General features: G+C 32.3%; 1 protein-coding gene across 1 annotated transcript; it reads left to right on the top strand.

The window, feature by feature from the left end:
* Positions 1–12,051: 12,051 nt before the first annotated feature.
* Positions 12,052–21,114, top strand: MS3_00004180 (uncharacterized protein). Its single transcript, XM_012940308.2, has 6 exons — positions 12,052–12,396; positions 16,069–16,127; positions 17,421–17,507; positions 18,839–18,907; positions 19,607–19,694; positions 20,938–21,114. Exons 1-5 carry the CDS (start codon positions 12,283–12,285, stop codon positions 19,635–19,637), a joined length of 360 nt encoding a protein of 119 aa, XP_012795762.2. The 5' UTR covers positions 12,052–12,282; the 3' UTR covers positions 19,638–19,694; positions 20,938–21,114.
* Positions 21,115–21,702: the final 588 nt, after the last annotated feature.

A 21,702-nucleotide genomic window follows, 5' to 3' on the forward strand; every position in this document is an offset into this window, starting at 1 on the left:
TCAACTGTAATGAACAAGAACACGAGTGTGGACAATCGAATGTATTTGACACGAAACTACAGAGCATCTCACTAAAATCTGAGAACCATATAGTAAATACTTAATTTGCAAAATATCAATCTATCGTCTCAAACTTCACTGTTCCTTTTGCAAATATCAGTCCATTGTCTCAGATTCAATTGTTCATGCATTTTCATATCAATTGCGTGTCATTTCCGTTCTTTTCTGATCGATCTTCTTCTATGTCTCACCACCGTTATATACTACTTATATGGATATAAGCAACCCACACTACAAAACAACTGAATTTTTCATAGCTTAGGAAGATATAATTAAAATATCTGATTTAGCAGAAAGAACTCGACTAAAGATAATAAAAATAAGTCAGATATTATATTGCCGTTTTAAGATTTTAGATTTAGAAAGAAAACTCGAAATTAACAGTTACTCAAAAAGTATTTTCAAAAACAATTATCATATCAGTTAAATAAGAAGAAGATTTCATTCGCGATAATTTCACTATCGAGATTTATTGTATCATCTTTAAATGAAATAATTATGATTATAAAATTTGTTCATTATCACAAGATATTCAAGTGATAATACGTGAAATTCATAGTGTTGTATTACATATTTGTGAGTAAAAAAAATGGATAAATTATTCAATGAAATCAAAAAATATCAGATCTATAAGACACTAAACATTAAAAATTGCTAAATATCAAAAGATTATTGTTATATTCTAGCGAAGATTGAATTACGAGTAACTTCTGAGACCTATTGATGAACTAATATTATCTATATATCCTTATGGTATAACTATTCAATAATTAGATTTTATATATCTATAGTCCCCTTATTATAAGCTTCGTTTTGACCTATAGATTATTATTGTACCATTTATTGTTCATAAGTTATATTCAGTTTATTGACTACTGTCCCTCACGTTCACAGCCACTTTTCAGCTTTATTGTGTGTAAATGTTATTTCCTATTTTATGGTACGTTGTGGTCTGTTTAGTTGATATATAAGCCCAGTGTGTTTGAAATAAATGATTCACATGGTGGAAGTTGGTATTGGTGTTCTAGACTGAAGTGGACGGGCTAGGCGAACATGGGACCAATAAGGACGCTAGACTACTCATGCTGGTCGAGCGTCATTGGTTTAGTACAGTGTGAAGATTGTACAAGTCGTATTTTGATTGGCGGATAAATCACGTGATACCTAGCCGGACTTAAAGTCATGACAATTATAGTATGCTTTTTTTCAAAGCAGGTAACTGAGGTTCAATATCAATAAATATACAATTTAATGAAATACGGGATAATGGAAATTAAATAAATGAAATTCACAAATTTTAGATGAGAAGTTTACAATGACTTACTATTTTACGAATTTATGGACATCTAGGAAGTAGGAGAAACATTAAGAGGAAAAAGAAGAGAAAAGTATAACAAGAGCTAGAATTATGAAAATGGTCAATATAGAAATCTAAACAATTTAGTAGAATAGATTTGATTTTGTGAATAATATTAAGTGTTAAGTCTAAAACTGTGTGGTTACGGTTAGTTTCATGTAGTAAGATAGATGACTTCGAAATTCTGCATTTCCCTTTAGTGGACCGTAATTGGGGATGGTTCCCAATTCTCGACAAATGACTTATGTGCTTAATTCTATATAGCCAGTTAAGATGTATGTTTGCAAGAGAAAATTTAGTCGAGTTAATTTGTCTTCCTTGTAGAAGTGTGTTAGTGAACGCCTTGTAAGAATATTTTTAACCTAGTCGAACTGAATTCAAAAACAACTTATCTGATATAACTTTAATTCTAGATTAGTAAACATTTTCTTTTTAGATATGTCGATAAGATTTGAATTATCCTTAATTTAAAATAATTGAAGCTAATTTACAAGTAGCTTTATGTCTAAGTTCTTTTTTTAAAGATACTCATCAGCAAAGTGATGGATGATTGTTTGTCGCTTTTGAATTTCAAACCAAACTTAAAATTCTTTTGTCACAAGCAATAAATAAATACGGGTGAACTTGTGAGAACTCACAAAATTTGACAAAAATATCATAATAAACAAACCGTTTGCAACAGTCACAATGATATGATATATAATTTTAGAGTCTTAAATAATAACAAAGTAGTATTATTTATGAATGCATCGTCTTTACGTTTTATTGTTTCTATCATATCTTTGGGTAGTAATGAAGTGAGCGTTTTTTAGTTTAAGAAACCTATGAGGATCTCTTGCTAGGTAACAAATGCTGATTACTTTCGAGAAGAATTATCATTTACCAAATAGAAAATAATGGTTTATAACTGTCTTTTTTTTACCAAATAATAGGTGAGTGTAAATTCGTTTTCCATGTTGATTTTTGGTAGATAAGACGATTCGATCGAATGACCCTATTACAAATTACCTTAATAAGATTTACTTGAGGCAGGTAGTTAAAGTTATTCTGAATTTTTGTGTTATATATGACGATGAGAAATTTGTCAATGATTAATTGTTTCAGGGTACATGATTGTTATATCCTAGTGAAGATTAAATTATAGCAAGTAGACTAAAACCAACTTCGATTATGGCTAATTTTGGTTAAGTCCTTTTATTAACTTAATAGACAGTGTTATTAGAACAGTAACGGTTCGCATAATTCTTTGTACCGTTATGATCACTAGATTACATGACAGACTTTAGCTAAAATGTTGGTCGTTTAAATATCACTCGATGATTCATCCTCCTCCTCATGTATATATGCACTCAAATCTTATTATCAGCTTTTACTTTGCCTTGCTGTGCCCTTATGCGATTTGACCACAAATTTGTCTATGTGATTGCTCGCATATACATGTTCTCTTCTCTGCTTCAAACTTGCTTGAAATGCTTATAGCTTTGTGATTTGCGTTATCACCAAATAAACTGCAGTCGCTGCTTCTCATTACCTTTTGACTTCAAACACCGTTGAAATTGATATAATAACGGTTACAGGGGTAATAGATTAACGAAGAAAAGCCTCTTAATATAAGCTTTATTTTGACTTATCGACTATTATGATACGATTTACTGTTCTTAAATTATACTCAGTTTATTACTTACCGTCACCCACAATCACAGCCACTTTTTGGTTTGGTCTTGTCCAAATGTTATTTCCTATTTTATTGTGTGATGTGGTCCTTGGGCTTGTATATAAACCAGATATGTCTGAAATAAATTATTCGTATGGTGTGAGCTAGTATTGGTGTTCTGTTCCCAACTGGCAGGGGTAGGAGGGAAAAGGAGCAATAAGGACGTTAGGCTGCTCATACCGGCTGTACGTCATTGATTTGGCACAGTACTAAGATTGTATCAGTCGTATTCCAATTGGCTAATAAGTCACGTGATATTGGACTGGCCTAAAAGACAACAATGATAGTATTCAGAACAGTTTCAGATGTAAATTTTAAGAACAGTTCTCTATAATTTTTCGATGTATCAATTTTACTTGAGTTGGTTGTGAACCAAAAACTGGAATTCCGGTCACTTATATTGGAATAAATTATATGCGCATAAGACAGGCATATCATAGCATCTTATACCAAAAATAGTTCAACTGATAGGCTGACTCTGTCAGAGTGGAGTGAGAATTTGATTTTCCATCAATCAATATAATTCTTGTACATGATCAACTGTGGTTTTAAATCTACAGGCTGACTAATTTCTTATTTCTGCACACTGGAAACAATCCCTTGATTTTCTAAAAACGTCGTGCAGATGAATCCCAAAAAACACAAAATATGTGTAAGTCCTTCTGGTGACTGCTTTGAACCTCTAAATATCAGGAGTATACATCACTGTGTTCAGTACTTTAATTTAGTGTTCATAACTATAGACTAGATAGCAATATATCGGCTATTACTCAAAAGATGAATATTTCTGACTCCATCTCACTTTACAAGCTATTATATTTTCTTGTCGAACCCAGTATTTCTACCATAACACGACTTATTTGATCAATGAAAATGATAGTTAAAAAATACATCAGACGAAATTAATGATTTCTGTTCCAAATACTTGTTGATTTTGAAGTTACTGAAAGATCACTTTCAGTGAGCTAAATTAATGCAAACAAGCTGACGATAAAAATGAGATTGAATATAACCGGCATAGAAAAGATAGTGAAACGTAACTTATTGACCGTGATATTAGTGTGAAAGCTAAAGGTTGCTTGAGAACTATCTAGTGGATACTAAAGATTGACAGATGCAAGTGATTTAACCTAAATTGTTCACAGTAACCGTTTCACACTTTTGTCTTGTCTGTCTTTTCAATGTTCAACGTATTTTCGGTCCATTACCTAAATGGTTGTTCTCAGTGTTATATTATTCTCCTCCTCATAATCACGTATATTTTGCAATGTTATAAATCGGATTCAGTCTGAAAATAGGAAAACTAGTCAAGTGCCATACCAATCGATTTCACAGTTTGAAATTTACATGAAATTTGTCATAATCGTTTTCATCACATAGTCATACCTTTACTTCATTTAAAATCATGGTCAATTTGTTCATTATACATATCACATTTAAAAGTGTTTGCTTTTTAAGAATTGTCATTTGATAGTTTGTAGTTTAGGGAAAAAGGAACTATATTTTTCGATCAGCTGCTTAAGATTTCATCTGATAATAAACTTTGTCATTTACAACTAAAGTGGAATTGGCATAGGAACATGATACACAGAACATGATTCAAAATAAAGTAACATTAACATTATTAAGTCTTAGAATATAGTGGTTGACAAACGAAACGTTCAGTAGCTTGGTAGTTTTTTTGTTTCGTTTAATACAATACTGAAGTTACTTAGTAAAACATGCTTTTCAAGAAAATTTAAATCTGAAATTAATTTCAGCTCGATATATGTCTGATCATTTATAGAATTCACTGAAGGAATTGCATAATTGGTTGCATACAGTTTTTGTTCCTACACCGATGAGAATTGTCTGTGAGAAAAGCAGCTAATTATTATAACAGAAAGCATTATTTGTAAGTATTTCCCAACACATGATTATTAATCGGCTGGTACTTGTCTTCAGTAGAAGACCATTTTTAAATATAGCTAGTTTTGTAATTAATACAAAAAAGCCTCGTCATTTCAAATGGTATAGGTATTAGATAAATTACGAGTAATTTAACGAAGTCAGAGTTATGAGTTTGAAATTAGATAGTCTGACGAGTCAGTTGATCCTCTACATGTTAGATAACCTTGGACTTCAAAAAGATAATTATTTTTACTAATTTGTATATTTTTGAACATGATTTGTATATTTACTTTTCTAAAGACTATGAACAGTGGAAATGGTTGAAATAATATTATAAAGCGATATTAGTGTTAGTTTTAGGTTAGTTTGTTTGAAATATCAGCTTTAAGGAATTTTCATTGGCGAAGTAAGTAGCTTTGAAAAATTTACTAATATTCTGAATAATAATAAACTTGAGCTTTTTGCTAACATGGATGAATACCTTGTTGATTACTTTTGATTTTTTTCACAACCGTGAGTGTAGTTTCTTTCAATAGTTAATGTATTTTTATAAATCATGAGTGTAATGATAAAACTATCATGTTTATGACTTCTTACCAACTATGATGTTTCAAATAAACAGTAAGTTCGCGATTTATTTTGTTTCATACGTAACAAACGTTTCAAATAACAAATATAAATTGTCAAAACTCGGTAGTAAATGTCTCATGTTACTTTCTCCAAGTCTTAATACCATTTGCCTAGCTTCTCAGACCTGCAAACTTAACTAAGTTCATGGGGATAGAGATATAGAAGATACAGGTCTTTTCTTACTTATTTGTTAAAGCACACAGCAAATACATTATTTAAAGTCTCCATCTGCCAGGACTAAAATCATTTTTGCCATTTTATTATCAAAATACCATGTATTAACCCTAATTGTTTATGCTTCTGCAGCATACTACTAGCAAATTGATAAAAATTGGTGTCATTATTATTTAATATAAAGTGAAAGATGAAAGTAAGTAGTTTCACACGTTTTCAGTCAAATAAATGTGTGAAATCATTTTCTTTTAAATTATCATGAATAGATATCAGGGCATCTAATTAGTTGATATCACGTTTTGAATGTATTTATCAATGTAAAAACTTCTATAATTTTATACAACTAACAGAATGCGGATAAGATCTATTAAAACATTTCATTATTGAAGTTATGCACTTTATATTTTCGAAAATAGTGCCTGTTTATGCTTATGATATTGTTCCTACCTAACGGCTAAGATCTACTCCATTTCAAGATGAAATAGATAGAATTTGCGCAGTTAAATGTAAAGGTATGCTTAAGGTAATTAATTGTTATAGAAATTCAACTTGTAACGTTTGTTTCTTGTGAACTACAAGACAAGTTTACTGATAAAAATTATCTTAATGGAATATTAGCTATCTGTTTCGGCTACATTCATCGAATAAAATTCCATGGAAATATTTTCACACTGTGCTACAACTTTCAATAACGACTAAATAAATGTGCAACCATGAATATTAAAATTCATCTAACAGCTAACAAAAGCTTTACATAAAGGAATGACACAAATGTATTTCGTTTGAATATTCATATTGTTGAAATCTAAACCATTATTAATGTCTGAAGGTTTTAATAGGAATGTTTTACGACTTATTAATTCTCTCCAGACATCCAACTAAAGCAATTGTTATTAAAGACTATTGTAGATGGGAGTATTTTGGAAGAACATGGTTTGACGAAAATTCGGTACTGTGATAAATGTATTCTTAACTAATTAAAGGGGTTTAAGATTTAGAACACTTTAATGTAAAAGCTGAATATGCTCAAAAACAATACTTACACGGAAGTAAGTTAGCATCGAAACCAGTTAGGATGTATAGAAGCAATTAATTACACGAATTTACGAATGGTTACTAGGTTTGTTTTTGAAACATAATATACAATATTGGTTCAGTTCAGTATAAAATATAATATATTGTCTGATATTTAATGTTACACAAATTCTATTGTTCAAGTTGATAGTGTGGTAATTAAATTAAGTTATCCGACCCCACAATTTACTATTTGTAATGTTTGATGAGTAGGTGAAATTATAAGGGAGCTCTTGAAATGTGTAATATACTGTCTCCGAGAAAATTAAAGAGCTATCAAAACGACATACCAAAAAGCTTCATACAAATAGTGTCTGACTTTTGTAAGTACTGAAAAAATGCTGATACTGGTCAATAAAGAACGACTAATATTAATACTGCGTTACAAAACGGGTGTAGTCGATTATGTACTTACGACAGTAAAATCAGTCAACATTGAGTGTCACATTTCTGTAAAGACAAGGTTTGGGGCAAATAATCCCAAGTTTTGTGCATCATCTTGTGATTGGTAATTTGGTACGAAATGAACAAAAACAGAGGACATCGTTGAATGAACATTAATACTTAAATGGGGACCATTAGATAAAATATCGTAAAGGAATCCCAATAATTTTAATGATCATTATGTGAATAAATTCAGTTAGTTTTGTCAATAATTTTCAGACTTTCTATTTTTCTCTGGAAATAACGCATTTGACTCATCGTATGTTTATAAACCATGTGCTGTGTCACATCAGTGTTCCATGATTTACTTAACGTGTAAAAGTTTATTGATGAGAATACGCTGATATGCAACGTAAAAACTGTTACACATGTAGTGACTCACTTTTATCACGAGAACACGATTGGTTTTTTGAAAACAATTATTATTATAACCAATTGTACCAGTGACTGTTTAATGTACTCTTTGTTTAACTGTGCTAAAAACATCCATTATTCTTACACTTTGATTGTGAACTCGCGCGAATTCGGTTACGCTCTAAAACCAAGCTTGTACCCTAGCACGATCTCGGTATTCTTTTGATACCACGAGATCGCCAGCAAATATATCTCGACTTGGTCCATTAACTGCCTTCTGACATTTGGCTTCCCGGGGATTTTATGGTTTTATTTGGCACGTGTTTCTCTGTAGCGGTGTTCATAGTCTACCGCGACTCGACCCCTTGCTACACACATTTACATTTGTTCTGAATTAATAGCAAATTATTTTATTGTAATTAGCTGTTTTCAATTAAATTCACAGTTGTAATTTCACTGTTTACTTTGGTTTCATATGGTATAAAACTAATTCAAAAAAATTAGATTTTAAAGTTTGAACACCGTAATAACTGGATAGATTTTCAGTATGCAATACTAACAGTCGAAAGACTAGTATAGATAGCTGACCAGAGAAATTATGTATCACGTAATCGTTAAAAATGAATTATGATCAGTTCCTTCACTAATTAGTTTGCTGCTGTAAACAGCCTGCAAATGAACTTCAAAATCAGCAAGTAGGTTGTAGATGCCTACAGCAAGAAGCTTTCAAGAATAGCTTACGATTACTTTGGGAATTTCGCGTCTCATCGGAGTACTTTAAGTCAATCGTAAGACTGATTATAAAAACCGATATGATTTAGATTTGACTGCCCTAGATTTCTTGACGTACATTTTATTTGTGAGAGGGGAAAAGAGAATAATGAACATTTTACGTCTAGTATTCTACCAGGTTACTTCACATTTCATCTGTTGCAACAGTCTAGAAAAGTATCTTTCAATTCACTGTTGTTGTATCAAAGTTTGAAGAAGGAAAGTTTCGGTTGATATCATTTATAGAACTTTATTTTATGGTTATTGAGTTTTGATGGAGGATACTTTATTCATTCACTGCTGAGAAATCAAGTCTTAAGAAATATACGTGAAAATATTGTGGGGGTATAATAATTGTAGAAATAGAGGTTGATAAATTATACGTAGGCCTTAGCTTTCTGATTCCTGTAAAAGATCTAAAATCATCGTGCTACGTTTGCATAAAATGATCATTGGTTTGAACCTTATTCATACTCTTAACTTTAATTGAAGCGCAAAACATTCGCATGTGTGCACGTTATTTTTGATATGATCATGCGATGCTTCGTTCTTAACTACTGGAGTAAGTTTTACGGAAATATGGGAGCTGTTAGTTCGTATATCATGTGGTGATCTGGTGCGTGCTACTGATGTTGATAGATATAAGTAGTATGTAGCATCAAAGTGGAGTACCTGGCAAGAGAAGGTTAGGAGGATGGAAGAAAAGAGGACGAGAACAGTGAATGATTGCTGTGGAAATGAAGGAGCAGTGAAGTCTGAGACGATTGTGTGACATTTTGCAAATTAGGTATTTACTGTATGGATCTCCGATTTTACTGAGATGTTCTGTAATTTTTGTGTTCAAGTACATTCGATTGTTCCCACTTTTGCTCTTGTTCACTATAGTGGTAAATTATCCTTCAAAATAAATAGTTTTGTTACTCCTCTACATTGATTCTGACCTCATTATATTTACTGGATGTACACCAGTTAGATGAACTTTGACAAGCGTAATCATCAGACCACGTTTGTGTACGCCATGTTACACAACCATTACATCTACTAGTTAGCTTAAACCATATACTTTGGACACATAGACAGTATTCCAGACATATCTTCGAACCAGTTCATTCATGACATCTGGTTTGAATGTCTTTGGAAACCTCGATTATGAAGGTGTTGCGAACAAAAGCGTTATCAAGCAGTTATTATGCCTGACGTCTTTAATCATATACAATACTGATATTGTTACTTATCATAGGTCGATTCTTCTAAGCTGTATTTCTTAGTTAAGAAGCTCTGGAACCTACCGTATAGATACATCTTGATTATGAACGTTTGAGAATTGGGGACTGAAGCTGTGGGGGATGAAATGGAAGTAATATTGATGCATCTAGAAAGGTTAAATAGGTAATGTGGTTCTTAGCAATCCATCTTGTGAACAACCTTGGAACCATCGACTCTTTATTATGTCAAATATTGTTTTTGTCTCAACCAATATCAAAGTCAGAATCTTTAATACGAATATCAAGACAGTTTTACTGTACAGAGCTGAAACTTCGAGAACTATTACAACTATCATCAAACGTGCACAAGTATTTATAAATAGATATTTACGCGAGATACTCAACATCCATTGTCCGAATATTATTAGCAACAGTCATCTGTTGGAGAGGAAAAACCAGCTTCCAGCTGAGGGGGAAATAAGAAAAGACTGTAGCGTGGCGTCGAGTCGCGGTTGATTATGAACACCGCTACAAAGAAACACGTGCCAAATAAATCAGAAGGCGTAGGTTGAACGTAACCAAAGAAACCCATAAAATCTCCGAGAAGCCAAATACCAGAAGACAATTAATGGACCAAGTCGAGGTTTATTTGCTGGCGATCTCGTGGCATCGAAAGGATACCGAGATCGTGCCAGGATACAAGCTTGGTTACAGAACGTAACCGAATTCGCGCGAAGTTACAATCGAAGTGTGGGAATAAGAATGGAAGCAAAAAATAGCTGTCATTAGCACAGTCAAACAAAAGCACGTTAAAACAAACACTGGTACAGTTGGTTATAATAATAATTGTTTTTATTAAACCAGTCGTGTTCTCGTGATAAACGTGAGTCACTACAAGACTATGGAAATGGACAGAACATGCATTACGGACATCAGCAAACTGCATCAAGAGTCAAGCGCTAACTTTGAATTCTGAAGGGAAGCGGAAAAGAAGAAGGCCAAAGAACACATTATACCGGGAAATAGAATAAGATATGAGAAGGATGAATAGGCACTAGAAAGAACTGGAAAGGATTGCTTAGGACAGGATTGGATGGTGAGTGCTGGTGGGTGGCTCCTCTACGAAGTGTAACAAGCCTAAGTAAGTAAAATATTTTAGTTACTATACATCCCATTTAAATAAACCTATCAGTATATTGGCCTTTCAAACCTTGACAAAACTCTCGTGGCTAGCCAAACATATGTCCCTTTGTGTATACTAACTTCAGAAATTTAAAGTGTGGAATGTTAAAAACTATTTTCACGGAAGAAGCCTAACAACTAGTTGATTGCAGCATTTTGAAGTACAATCTACTATATGATGAACATAGTTTCTACTCCATAAAAGTAACAAACCCTCAAAGTTTTCTGACATTCTTAAAAGTTCAATCAACTTTATAGATTCAATAGAATATACAAATGTTTCAAATGGTTGTGTATGGAAGAGAAGAAACGTTCGCTTAACGACCTACCGTGTCTAGTAGCATTTTAGCTTACATCAATCGGTGATGAAAATCATAGAACTAATTCCTAACCCTTAACAATCAACATTCAATCCTAATTCTGTCTTCCCACTATGGTTTATAACCCTCATTTGGTCCTAGTTAGTATGTGGACATTCTCAAGGTCACGCTAGCGTCGCTGAACGTTCGTTCATAAATTATGGTCTCACTACCGCTTTTCGTCAAGGCAAAAGACAAACGATGCGTATCAGTTTGTTGCAAGTTATAGACTGGTCCATATAGCAGTTGTTACGCTCTATTTCTTGTAACTACTCTTATTAACATATTTCTCTAATAACGTCGTTTGTATTGTACGGTTCTGTTGACTAGCCGCGTAAAGATAACGTGAATATTGAAGGTCAAATACAAATTGTAGTTGAGATAAATATTTTCGTCCATGGAAATATTAAGTAACAAAAGCATCGAGAGATGCATCAAATGTGCAGAGTATTTGTGTTTGGTAATTCACCAACTCAATCAATATCAAAATAACTCTGCTTATACAATCTATATAAAAGAACATGCTAGTAGATAAATACGTGCGTACTATCATACACAAATGTAAAAATTGATCACGGTTACAAGTAAGTAATAGAAAAGTCAAACATACGGAATAACCATCCCAATCGAATCAATTCGTCTGCTCAGAAATGAGAATGACATAAAGCGGGCGTTCCAGACACTACACCACCCCTGAATCAAATAATAGCTTTGAAAGATCATATTATAACAGTTGCTATTTAGATGTTATACATTCTGCGACTCGCAGATAGTTTGTTTAGTTAGTTTTGCAGTTATCTAAGAACATACTCATTTGATGCTGGAAGTGAAAGCTGAGCCATGAATAATTGATCTGAAGACGGTTTACGTTGCAATCATCCTGTCGCTTTGTCTATTAGACGATTTCTTTTGTGATGTCGTCTTCGAAAGTTTTTAAAAAAGTGACGAACCAGAGGATATTGGTGGTCGTTTACATGGAGTGGTTTGTTTTAAACGTTAATAGATGTTTCACCGGGATATATATAGCTCTCATGAGTATTCGCGCAGTCTTAACGTAATTATCTTTCAATGTCATCTTACTACGATAACGACTTGGTTGGCTATTACAACGAAAGTGGTGTTTTTAAACCATGGATGAATTCAGATTACCGTTATTCGTATAGGGATTCAAGACAAATTGATGTAAGTTTATAATGTAAATTAGATGCAATTTTTTACAAAAGTTTTACCTCATGGGACTAATTTTCGTACTTAGCACTTTGAAGTACTTACTATGGTACTGTCAAGTAGAGTTATTCAATTCTTTTACATGATTAAAGGTAAAAATGTTGATCATCTTAGTAATCATAACTTTTATGATTAGAAATGTTTTCTAAAGAAAAAGTAAGGGCAAAATTTTAGATATATGGGTATAAAATATCTTCGTCTCAAAGGATTTCAACTTTGAGAATAGGGTTTTCTGACAACCGTTTCTGGTTGAAATTTTGTCTCCAGCTGGAGAAAGCTATTTGGGAAGAACTAAGTAAGTTAGCCACTAAGCATAACCGAGAAAAAATATACGTTTGTATAAACTTTCACATTTTATTGCCAATATGAGCCAAACGTACTGGAATGAATGGTAGATGTAAGGGATAAACGTAGTATCAATGACAGTAGGTAATTCGAAATATTCGAGAATATAATTCGACAAGAAAGGGTAGAAAGGAATGTAACAAAAAATACTTGAAATGAAGACTGGAGGCCGTGTAAGTATTGAGTCCATCTTTCCCCTATCACCTAACATTTCCAACCAACAAGTTGTCTATATCCATTACTGTCACAGACTAACATTCGTTGACTCCATGGGCTGAAACAACTTTTTAGTTTAGCCAGTCTTACCTTATTTTTAACCTACTTTTACACCAAGAGATATTTCCTGTCGATGTGAAATGTGTTCATATGTACCTAAAACGCATTCTAATTACACAAGTCTATGAAGATTTACTGCATTATTATCTGACTGAACATCTGCCTAGCTCTCTATTTTTAACGTCAGTTTTGTCCACTTGATCGTTCAACGTTGTACGCTCAATGTTTTGAAGACACCTTTGTCTAAAAGGTCGTGGCTTAAAAATGTCTTCCACTTTCACAAACCAGATTTCAGAGTTTTAAAATAATAGAGAATTAACTACTGCGCATCATACTCGCTCTTTTTCTGACAGACGATCATCTCGCCTACGCTGCAAGTGATACAATTCGCCTGGCGTTTGTCACCTGGTGTGCCCCGCATTGAGAACAAAAACACCCTACAGAATGCTGAGTATTGTAACTCATACATATTTTTAACATGTTCTAATTTGTCTACTTTTTGTAAAGCCAAAACTGATCGTTCATGACGATACACCATCTAGCAAACTAATTACCAGTCATATATTATTACATCTTACGTCTTTGTGAACAGTTATTACATCTCCTTTAGTAGACGTGTGAAAATTATGTTGCTAATTTTGTAGCACGTGCTGAGCTTCTAACGCAGAACCAAAATAAGTAAACTGACTGACAATCACCTTGGTATTATCTATGTGGTGCATCATACTTCGAGTGAAATAGGTTGGGTCTTCTTGAAAAAGGCAAATATTCATTTATCACTAATACTTTATGGTAAGCATGTTGCCTGCAACTTACTTAGTTCGTGAGCCTTTAAGCATTAGTGAAATTTTGACTTGGTGAAATACAAGTTCTTTTTTGAACTTACTGAATGGTCCAATCACTATTGTGTGATTAATATTTTTAACAGACCGTTCGTAAGTGAAAATCTTTTGGAGCTTTAGTGTAAATCAAAAGTATAGAAGTGTGTGCACAACGAGTTACGTAGCATTTACTCAAAAAATTACTGAAGGGTTTAAATATTATTTAGTTCATAGTCTTTAAAAAAACTGAACTATCTAAAAACGTCGTAAATCGCTGTCAAGCTGATGCTCTCATCTCATCATCTGACATGTAATAATCACGCACCAGACAAAGTTTTAAAAACATTGGTATCGCTAAGAAAATCATGAACATGAGTTTCAGAATTGTTTTTCATTTGTTCCTTTTTTTGGTACTACAGGGATATATCGTGATTATGCATTATAGATTACTTATAACGTACCACTTATAACGGAGGTGACTATCAGTCATTAGATGAGGTGATAACGCCAAGTTTAGTAACTTTTTCATGCCTATTTTAACTTATGAATATTAAGTCCATTGAGCTTTGTAGGCACTAGTGACTAAAGTATTACTAGGCGTTGAGTAAGATTGTATTAGGTGGAATTTAACAACTAGATTGAAGTAAGCAAAGTTAATGTTAAGTGATGCTATATCCAACTGGAAATCTAAGCACTGTGTCTTTGACTTCATTACTTAAAGTTCTACGGCGCTAAGTACCCAAAAGTCGGATAAATAATTTGACTTAATTAAAAACAACGGAATAGCAATGGAATTTCTCCGCAATTAAGTTTTATTTGGATATACTTAAGCAAACCTCACCTGCAATTACCCTTCTCTATATACAGTAATATTGGACCGTCGATGAACCTTAAGATAGTCATTGAATACAGTATCTGAGCGTTAACAGTAGTTGGTGGTATTGCTCTGACATTCGGGCCAGAATCTACTTAAAAAGGGGAACTAATATATTTGTCGATAATATACAGTAGACGAGTTTTTTTAATCACGTTTAAAATGAAGCTTATCACTGTTTCTGTCTTCCTTGGAAAATTTTTTCATTTAAATTTATGTGGTAGCGTTTAGTTTGATCATCAAAAATAAGATGAAACATACATAGTTTTAAAGCTTTTATAATAGGAAACCTATAGTGAACAGGTATCTGCAGCTACATTTGTGTGCTACATTCCATAATATGAATACAACATCTGTCCATAATTTATTCTAATTTGTTAATTTTTTAATCTGATATAAATATAATTTATATAGCATAGACAGAAGTCTCGTTTGCAATACTACCTAGTTTAATACCTGAAAGCAGTAGTAATAATAATTACTAGAAACGTTCACTATCTACCGTACAAAAATCAGATAACATCACATATTCTGGTCAAAATTAGACATAGTTATCATAGGATGCAAAAACCCAGCTCAGATCGTGTAGGGTTGCAAAGATATGAAGATCGTTATTATTTTTCTATCCAAATAGAGGTATTATTCAAGAACAGGGTAACGTTTGCGTTTTATAGGCTAGCATCACATTGATATTAGTTTCTAACATAAATACTGATTATGACTGTTATTAACAGTACGTAGATAAGTTCAAAAAAAATACGGGAGGTCCTATAGGTCTATTGTACTTTTATAATCTTTGTGCATTCATTTACCTATAGAATAGCTTGGATACAGCTCTGCCTCATTATATATTTTACTGTTGTCGCTTTAAAACTATTTATTTTCTTTTTTGATATGAGAAAGATGAAAACTAGCTCTCGAACCAATAAAAGATCCTGATTTTATCAAAGTTTTCTTTCAAAAACCACGTTGAAGAAGTAATACTTAAGTTTATGTTTAATAATACAGTAAAAGTAAGCTTTCTAGTTGGTTACAAAAATATTACACCAATATATTTATGTATTGACTAAAATCGTTTTACATCTGTGTTTATTCAGATTTTTCTATATATATAAACACAGGATTTTGAGTTATTCTGGGTTTCAGGCAATCTTGTGTAATTAGATCCTTTAAGCTTGGTATGCCGGGAAGTTATTAAGTAAGCCGTCAGTTATTCATACTATCTGAAATGAAATGTTTAGTTATACAATAAATACAGTAAATTTAAATTTGGTTGTTTCTTATTTGTGCTACCACTATTTTTGTTTTTAGGACGATTTACGCTACGGTAAACGGATTTATATTTACAGAGACTACACAACTACTCCTAGGTATGTCATATTATTATTACTTCTTCCAAGAATTTTCTCCATGTAAGTAAATACTTATTCGTAATATACAATTAGCCGTATTAATAATCGTCATTCAAAGTCTCATTTGGAAACAAGTACTTTTTGTTTTGTCCATTATTAACTTTTAAACCTGGGGCAAGCCTTTTCTGGTGTTTGGTGTATGCTACTACTTACTCCTGTCACTTCTTGTGGAGGAGCATAGGCCGCCCACCAACATTCACCATCGAACTCTGTCTTGGTCAATGCTTTCCGGTTGTTTCCACTTCCTATTCATTCTTTTGATGTTTGCTTCCAATTCTCGGCGTAGTGTGTTCTTTGGCCTTCTTGTTTTCCGTTTTCCTTCAGGATTTCAAGTTAGCGCTTGCCTCGTGATGCAGTTTGATGATTTTTGAAGTGTATGTCTTATCTACTTCCGACCTCTTTTCCTAAATTCTTCTCCAGTTAGAAGATGATTAAGTCTCTCTCACAGTAGGCAGTTACTAATGGTATCCAGTCAACGGACATTGAGTATCTTGTGTAGACAATTGTTTATAATTACTTGTGCATGTTTGATGATGGTTGTAGTAGTTCTCGAAGTTTCAGCTCTGTACAGTAGAATTGTCTTGACATTCGTATTAAAGATTCTGACTTTGATGTTGGTTCACAGTCATTTTGAGTTCCATATGTTCTGAGACTGTAGGAATGCTGCCTTTGCTTTGCCAGTTCTCACTTTTAACTTTGTAATACTTAGGAAACGTATATTCACTTGAAAAGATATCAATGTCATTTATGCTTATTCTCCTCGTATAGTGGTATTGATTACCTCACCACATGAGAAATTCTCATTCTTTAACTGTTGCAGGGGATATCTGTAGAAAAGAGTGAAATGTTGGTCTTTTTAATTGAACAATAAATAGAATAAATTTAACATATAAGTCGGCCATTATTCAGCTTTTATTAAATTTGAACTACGTAAGGATCACAAGATTTTATTCGGTTTTGTATTTTGATAAACAACTATTGCCATTTTACCAACGAAACGTTTTGTCTTACATGAAATTATTCATTTTTAACCCCATATTTAGAAAATATATAACTATATACTCGAATATTGACAATCGTCAAAATCGACCATAAAGTTTTCAATGTGTGAATGCACTTAGTGATTTAATTCCTATTTAAGAAGTAATACATAATTTGAATAATATACAGTGACGTTTTAAAATTAGATATGTGTGCTTTGGTGTCCTAGAGATTATTCAATGTCCCTTGTATTCATTTATATTATTTTAGTTACTATCGAAGAACGTATTCACCAAGTTATAATTATGTGTCTCCTCTACGTCGGTTTCGATCATATAGTAGTCTGTCAGACTATGGGTAAGTCATTCAACCTTTGTGCTAATGAAAATAGGGTTACTAGATGTTGGTCTACAAATAATAACCTTGCCTGACAACTTCTTGACTGCTCGAATCTAGTTAAAGACTGGTTGACTTATAAATTTACAGCAAATGTTGCTCGCGCACTTATTTTTCCAGATTTATCGAGTGCTTAACAATTTTTGGTCTTCTTTACAAACATTTTAGTGTCTGAATTTATAAAACGTTAATTAAAGAACTGCATATTTTAGCTTAAATGAAATATATGTACAAAGTGTAACACATCACCTTCTTAAGGAACGATTCAATCTCTTTTTTAAAAGAAAAAAACATTATTTTGTTAGTACAACACTACTGTTGGTAACGCAGTCTTATCAAGTGCCCAATTTATATTCATTTTGTTTACAATATTCACTAGATTATGCTTAACAAATGTTTTAAACATTTTTACGTCGCTGATTGGATGTACAAATCTAGTTGGTAATGTAGATCTGACATGGTATCTTATCTGAACTAACAGATTAACTTAACTACTTCGATATGTAAAACAAAACATTTATTCACATAAATGAACAATTATCAAGAATTTTACTGTAAAAGTTAACGAATAAGTGATGGCTAAATTAGTAATTTTGTTAGAGGAAAAACTAGATCTTGTCCTTGAAAATATATGTGAGTAATAAGTTGGCTACTGTTGATCTATAAGTGCTTAGACAGTTATTTCTCTTCATATAACTAATTCACCACGAGAAAATGTTTTAGAACTACCAAAATAACTGTTTAATAAAAATGTGAACGTAATCGTTTGTCGCTTGAACTTATGAGAAACAAAGGAATACAGTTGATAGTAATTTTCATTAACGTTATAATAACTGCAGCACAATTTGACTTGATTCTTTGTGTTACAGGAGTTCGAGTTTTGTTCTTTCAGAACTTCTGGGTTTTTTCTAGTACAACTAAGTATTGATCAAATAACCATTAAAAAACGTGGAGCAACACTCAAACAATTCAGGATTTCTACTCAGAGTATACTCTCAAACCATTTTGGAATTAATAAAATAACTATCGATGTATAAATTTTATTATTTGAGTTCTTGTGTAAATCTGTGATTTTCAAAGAGAACTGATTCGTAATAAGAAATAAGCGGCCATAACTAAATCTAGAAAAAGAAATCTATTAATACAACTTACCTGTTTGATATGTTGTGACAATTAGATGCCTAATTCGGCCTATATGATACAAACATTTCATATTATTTTAAGACTTAGTTTTTTTGTTGACATTACAGATACTGTTAATCTTTTCATTTTCCTTTTCAATTTAACCACAGGATGAACTCGCTTTATGGCTATTCATATTCACGTCCAGCTTCTCAGCTTCAAAGAGTAGATATATATGAGTGAGTAAATACTGATTCTTATCTATTATTGAGAGTTAAACCATTAAATATCTTGTTAATTTGGTTTATTATCTAATGATTTTTCATGATACATAACCAAATCATAAGAAATTTATTAGTTTTTCTACATTAAACCAAAGTAAGAATCATTTTCTAATATGACGAACACTTGTACAAAATAGCTCAGCTTATGACTAAAGCAAGTACTTGATTGATATGTGATTTAAAAGTGGTTTGCATTTATTTGGAAATTCTTTAGGTGGCTTATATACAGACTTAAATATAGTGTTTTATTATATCAGATTGGCATAAGGAATATTTTTTGAAATATCACGTGCATAAAAGTGAATGTTATTCAGACCGTAACTAATCGCTAATTTTATTCACTAAAGAGTTAGGTAGAATAGTTTCGGCCATCCACTTTTTAAAATTAGAAGACCCACTTATACCGTACCTAACTGTTCAAATAAACTGTAGGATTTATGTATACTTTATGTGTACAGTCAGTTACATTCATGAAGAATTTACGCATGATAGCTAAACTACTGAAAAGAAAGGCTTACAAAACATACATCAAATAAATATATATACAAGAAATTAAAGTTGTTAATAAGCTACAGATATATTTCGAAAATATAACATCTAATGTTTATTCAAATTTTCGGGTGATTGATTACCAACCATTTCTTTTCCTTCCAGCGATACTCGGTATAGCAGATATTATTATTAGAGAACGTTTATCTTTCAGCAGGACTACACCTTTTCTTTTGAGTGTTCATTAATTTTGGTAAGTTTTGATACGAATGTTTTAAATTAACAGACTTCAGAGTATTTCCTGGTAAATATATATTGATATTGTCACCTGTTAGTTGGCAGTCTTTACAGTAATTTTACTAAAAAAATAATTTGTAGTTCTTACAGACAACAAAAGCTCATTGTTTGTAGTTAACTTTCTGTACGCCTAAACATCTGAATAAGTTCCAGAAGAATTTACCCCTTATTTATTTAAGACTTGAATGGTGAAATACTTCTTTCTCTGTCCGAACACTGTGCTATTCCCTCTGTTTGGTTGTCTTTTCAAATTCATGTGAAATAAATTGTCCTATGAACCTCCATATTTTATCTCTTGATCTCACACTGTTTAATGAAAAGTGGTTCATCAGTGTTCGAATGTTTACGCAATAGGAAGACGATTTTCCGTCGGAATCATATCTAATGGAAAGACTCTTAAGAGACTATATCTTTTTCTCATAATTTTTATGACATTTTCTTATTTTCTAGCAGCATTACTTCTTGAAGTCAAGTTTTATCCAGATAGGGGATAATACTAATGAATGAGAATCGAAATGTCGTTTACCAATGAGATGTTAATTAAGTGTACCATAATGTTTGAGTACAGGTTACTTTTATTCGATGTTAACCAACGTTAGTCCATAGTCTTATGCGTAGTTCATACGCCTCGGTAGTAGTTTGGTATACAATACCAGCTCTTAAAATTGAGCGAACTCCTTTAAAAGTGATGTGAGTTTTATAGACAGCTTTTTTCTAGTGCCTAGTTTTATGTGAAATTCATGACAAAATTTATAGTAGATAGATTTCCGACTCAAAAATTTTAAGATATCTATAATTTTATGGAGCTGATAGTGGTACATTGAAGTCTGAAGAATTTCATCAAATATTGTATATCCTTTTCACTTCAAACTTTTTAACTAGAAATCCTTGTTCATAAGCTGATATTGGCTGGATGATCATATACAAAACCCAACCACTGACCAACTGTGAAATTCTGGTGTAGCACGTGTAAGAACTGCACCCGTTTAGCTCCGAAAGAGTTGAACTCAAAAAAGTAGTGCCACCAACATATAACGGTGCAAGATACTTGACAGCAAAATGTACTTCTAAGTTCTGTTTTACATGGTGATTAAAAACCTGGAACTGATATTTTTGGAGACACCAACTAATTGACGTCTTTTCTCAATTTTATTTTATTTGAGGTTTGAAATGTGGTTTTTGTCTATTGTTACTAACAGGTGGATGAAATCACGTGTTCTTTCTAATTTTTCTACAAAGTGAGGTATTTCGCTCTCATCGAAACATATTAATGGATTAACGTACAGAATAAAATGAACGTGACGTTTTTGTTGCCATGTGATTTATTTCATGTAACGTAGATTTGTTTTTGTGAAATATAAATTGTTATTTCCACATATTTTTATATTTCTCATTGTGTAAAAATATTAGGATGAAAGTGTTCGGCGAAAATAAAACGTCATCATACTAGTACTCAATTCTTCATTGAAATTGATACTTGATAAAATTGCTCATATTATGCTATGTATGTAATTGCAAACAAGAAGGTAGATAGAAGTTAGATTATATGACTACTGTTGGTTATTTAATCCCATGTAACTGCACTCTCGTTTTAACGGAACATGAACTGATATCAAGTAATCGCCATTGGATCATTTGGGATTTAACAATACTTATTTTTGGGTTTAATATTAAAGCATTCATCGAAGTGATAGTTACCTAAATTGGGTGTTTACAGCCAATTCTCGTAAAATGATCTATTTGGATTGTTCTTTCTACGGTAAATACATATTATCAAAAATATTTTTGATGTTCCGTTCAAAATCACCAATTCCATAAGACCATAGTGCACATTGATGAACGCTTATAGAAACATTTTTCGTGAACTGTTTATTTTGGCGTGATTTAGGGAAACAGTTCCCAGCGATAGGTGCAGATGGTATCGAATTTAGACTTCTTATTTTAGGAGTTGCCAAAATGTGGTT

This window comes from Schistosoma haematobium, chromosome ZW (genome assembly GCF_000699445.3).
Source record: "Schistosoma haematobium chromosome ZW, whole genome shotgun sequence".
NCBI classification, from domain to species: Eukaryota; Metazoa; Platyhelminthes; class Trematoda; order Strigeidida; family Schistosomatidae; genus Schistosoma; species Schistosoma haematobium.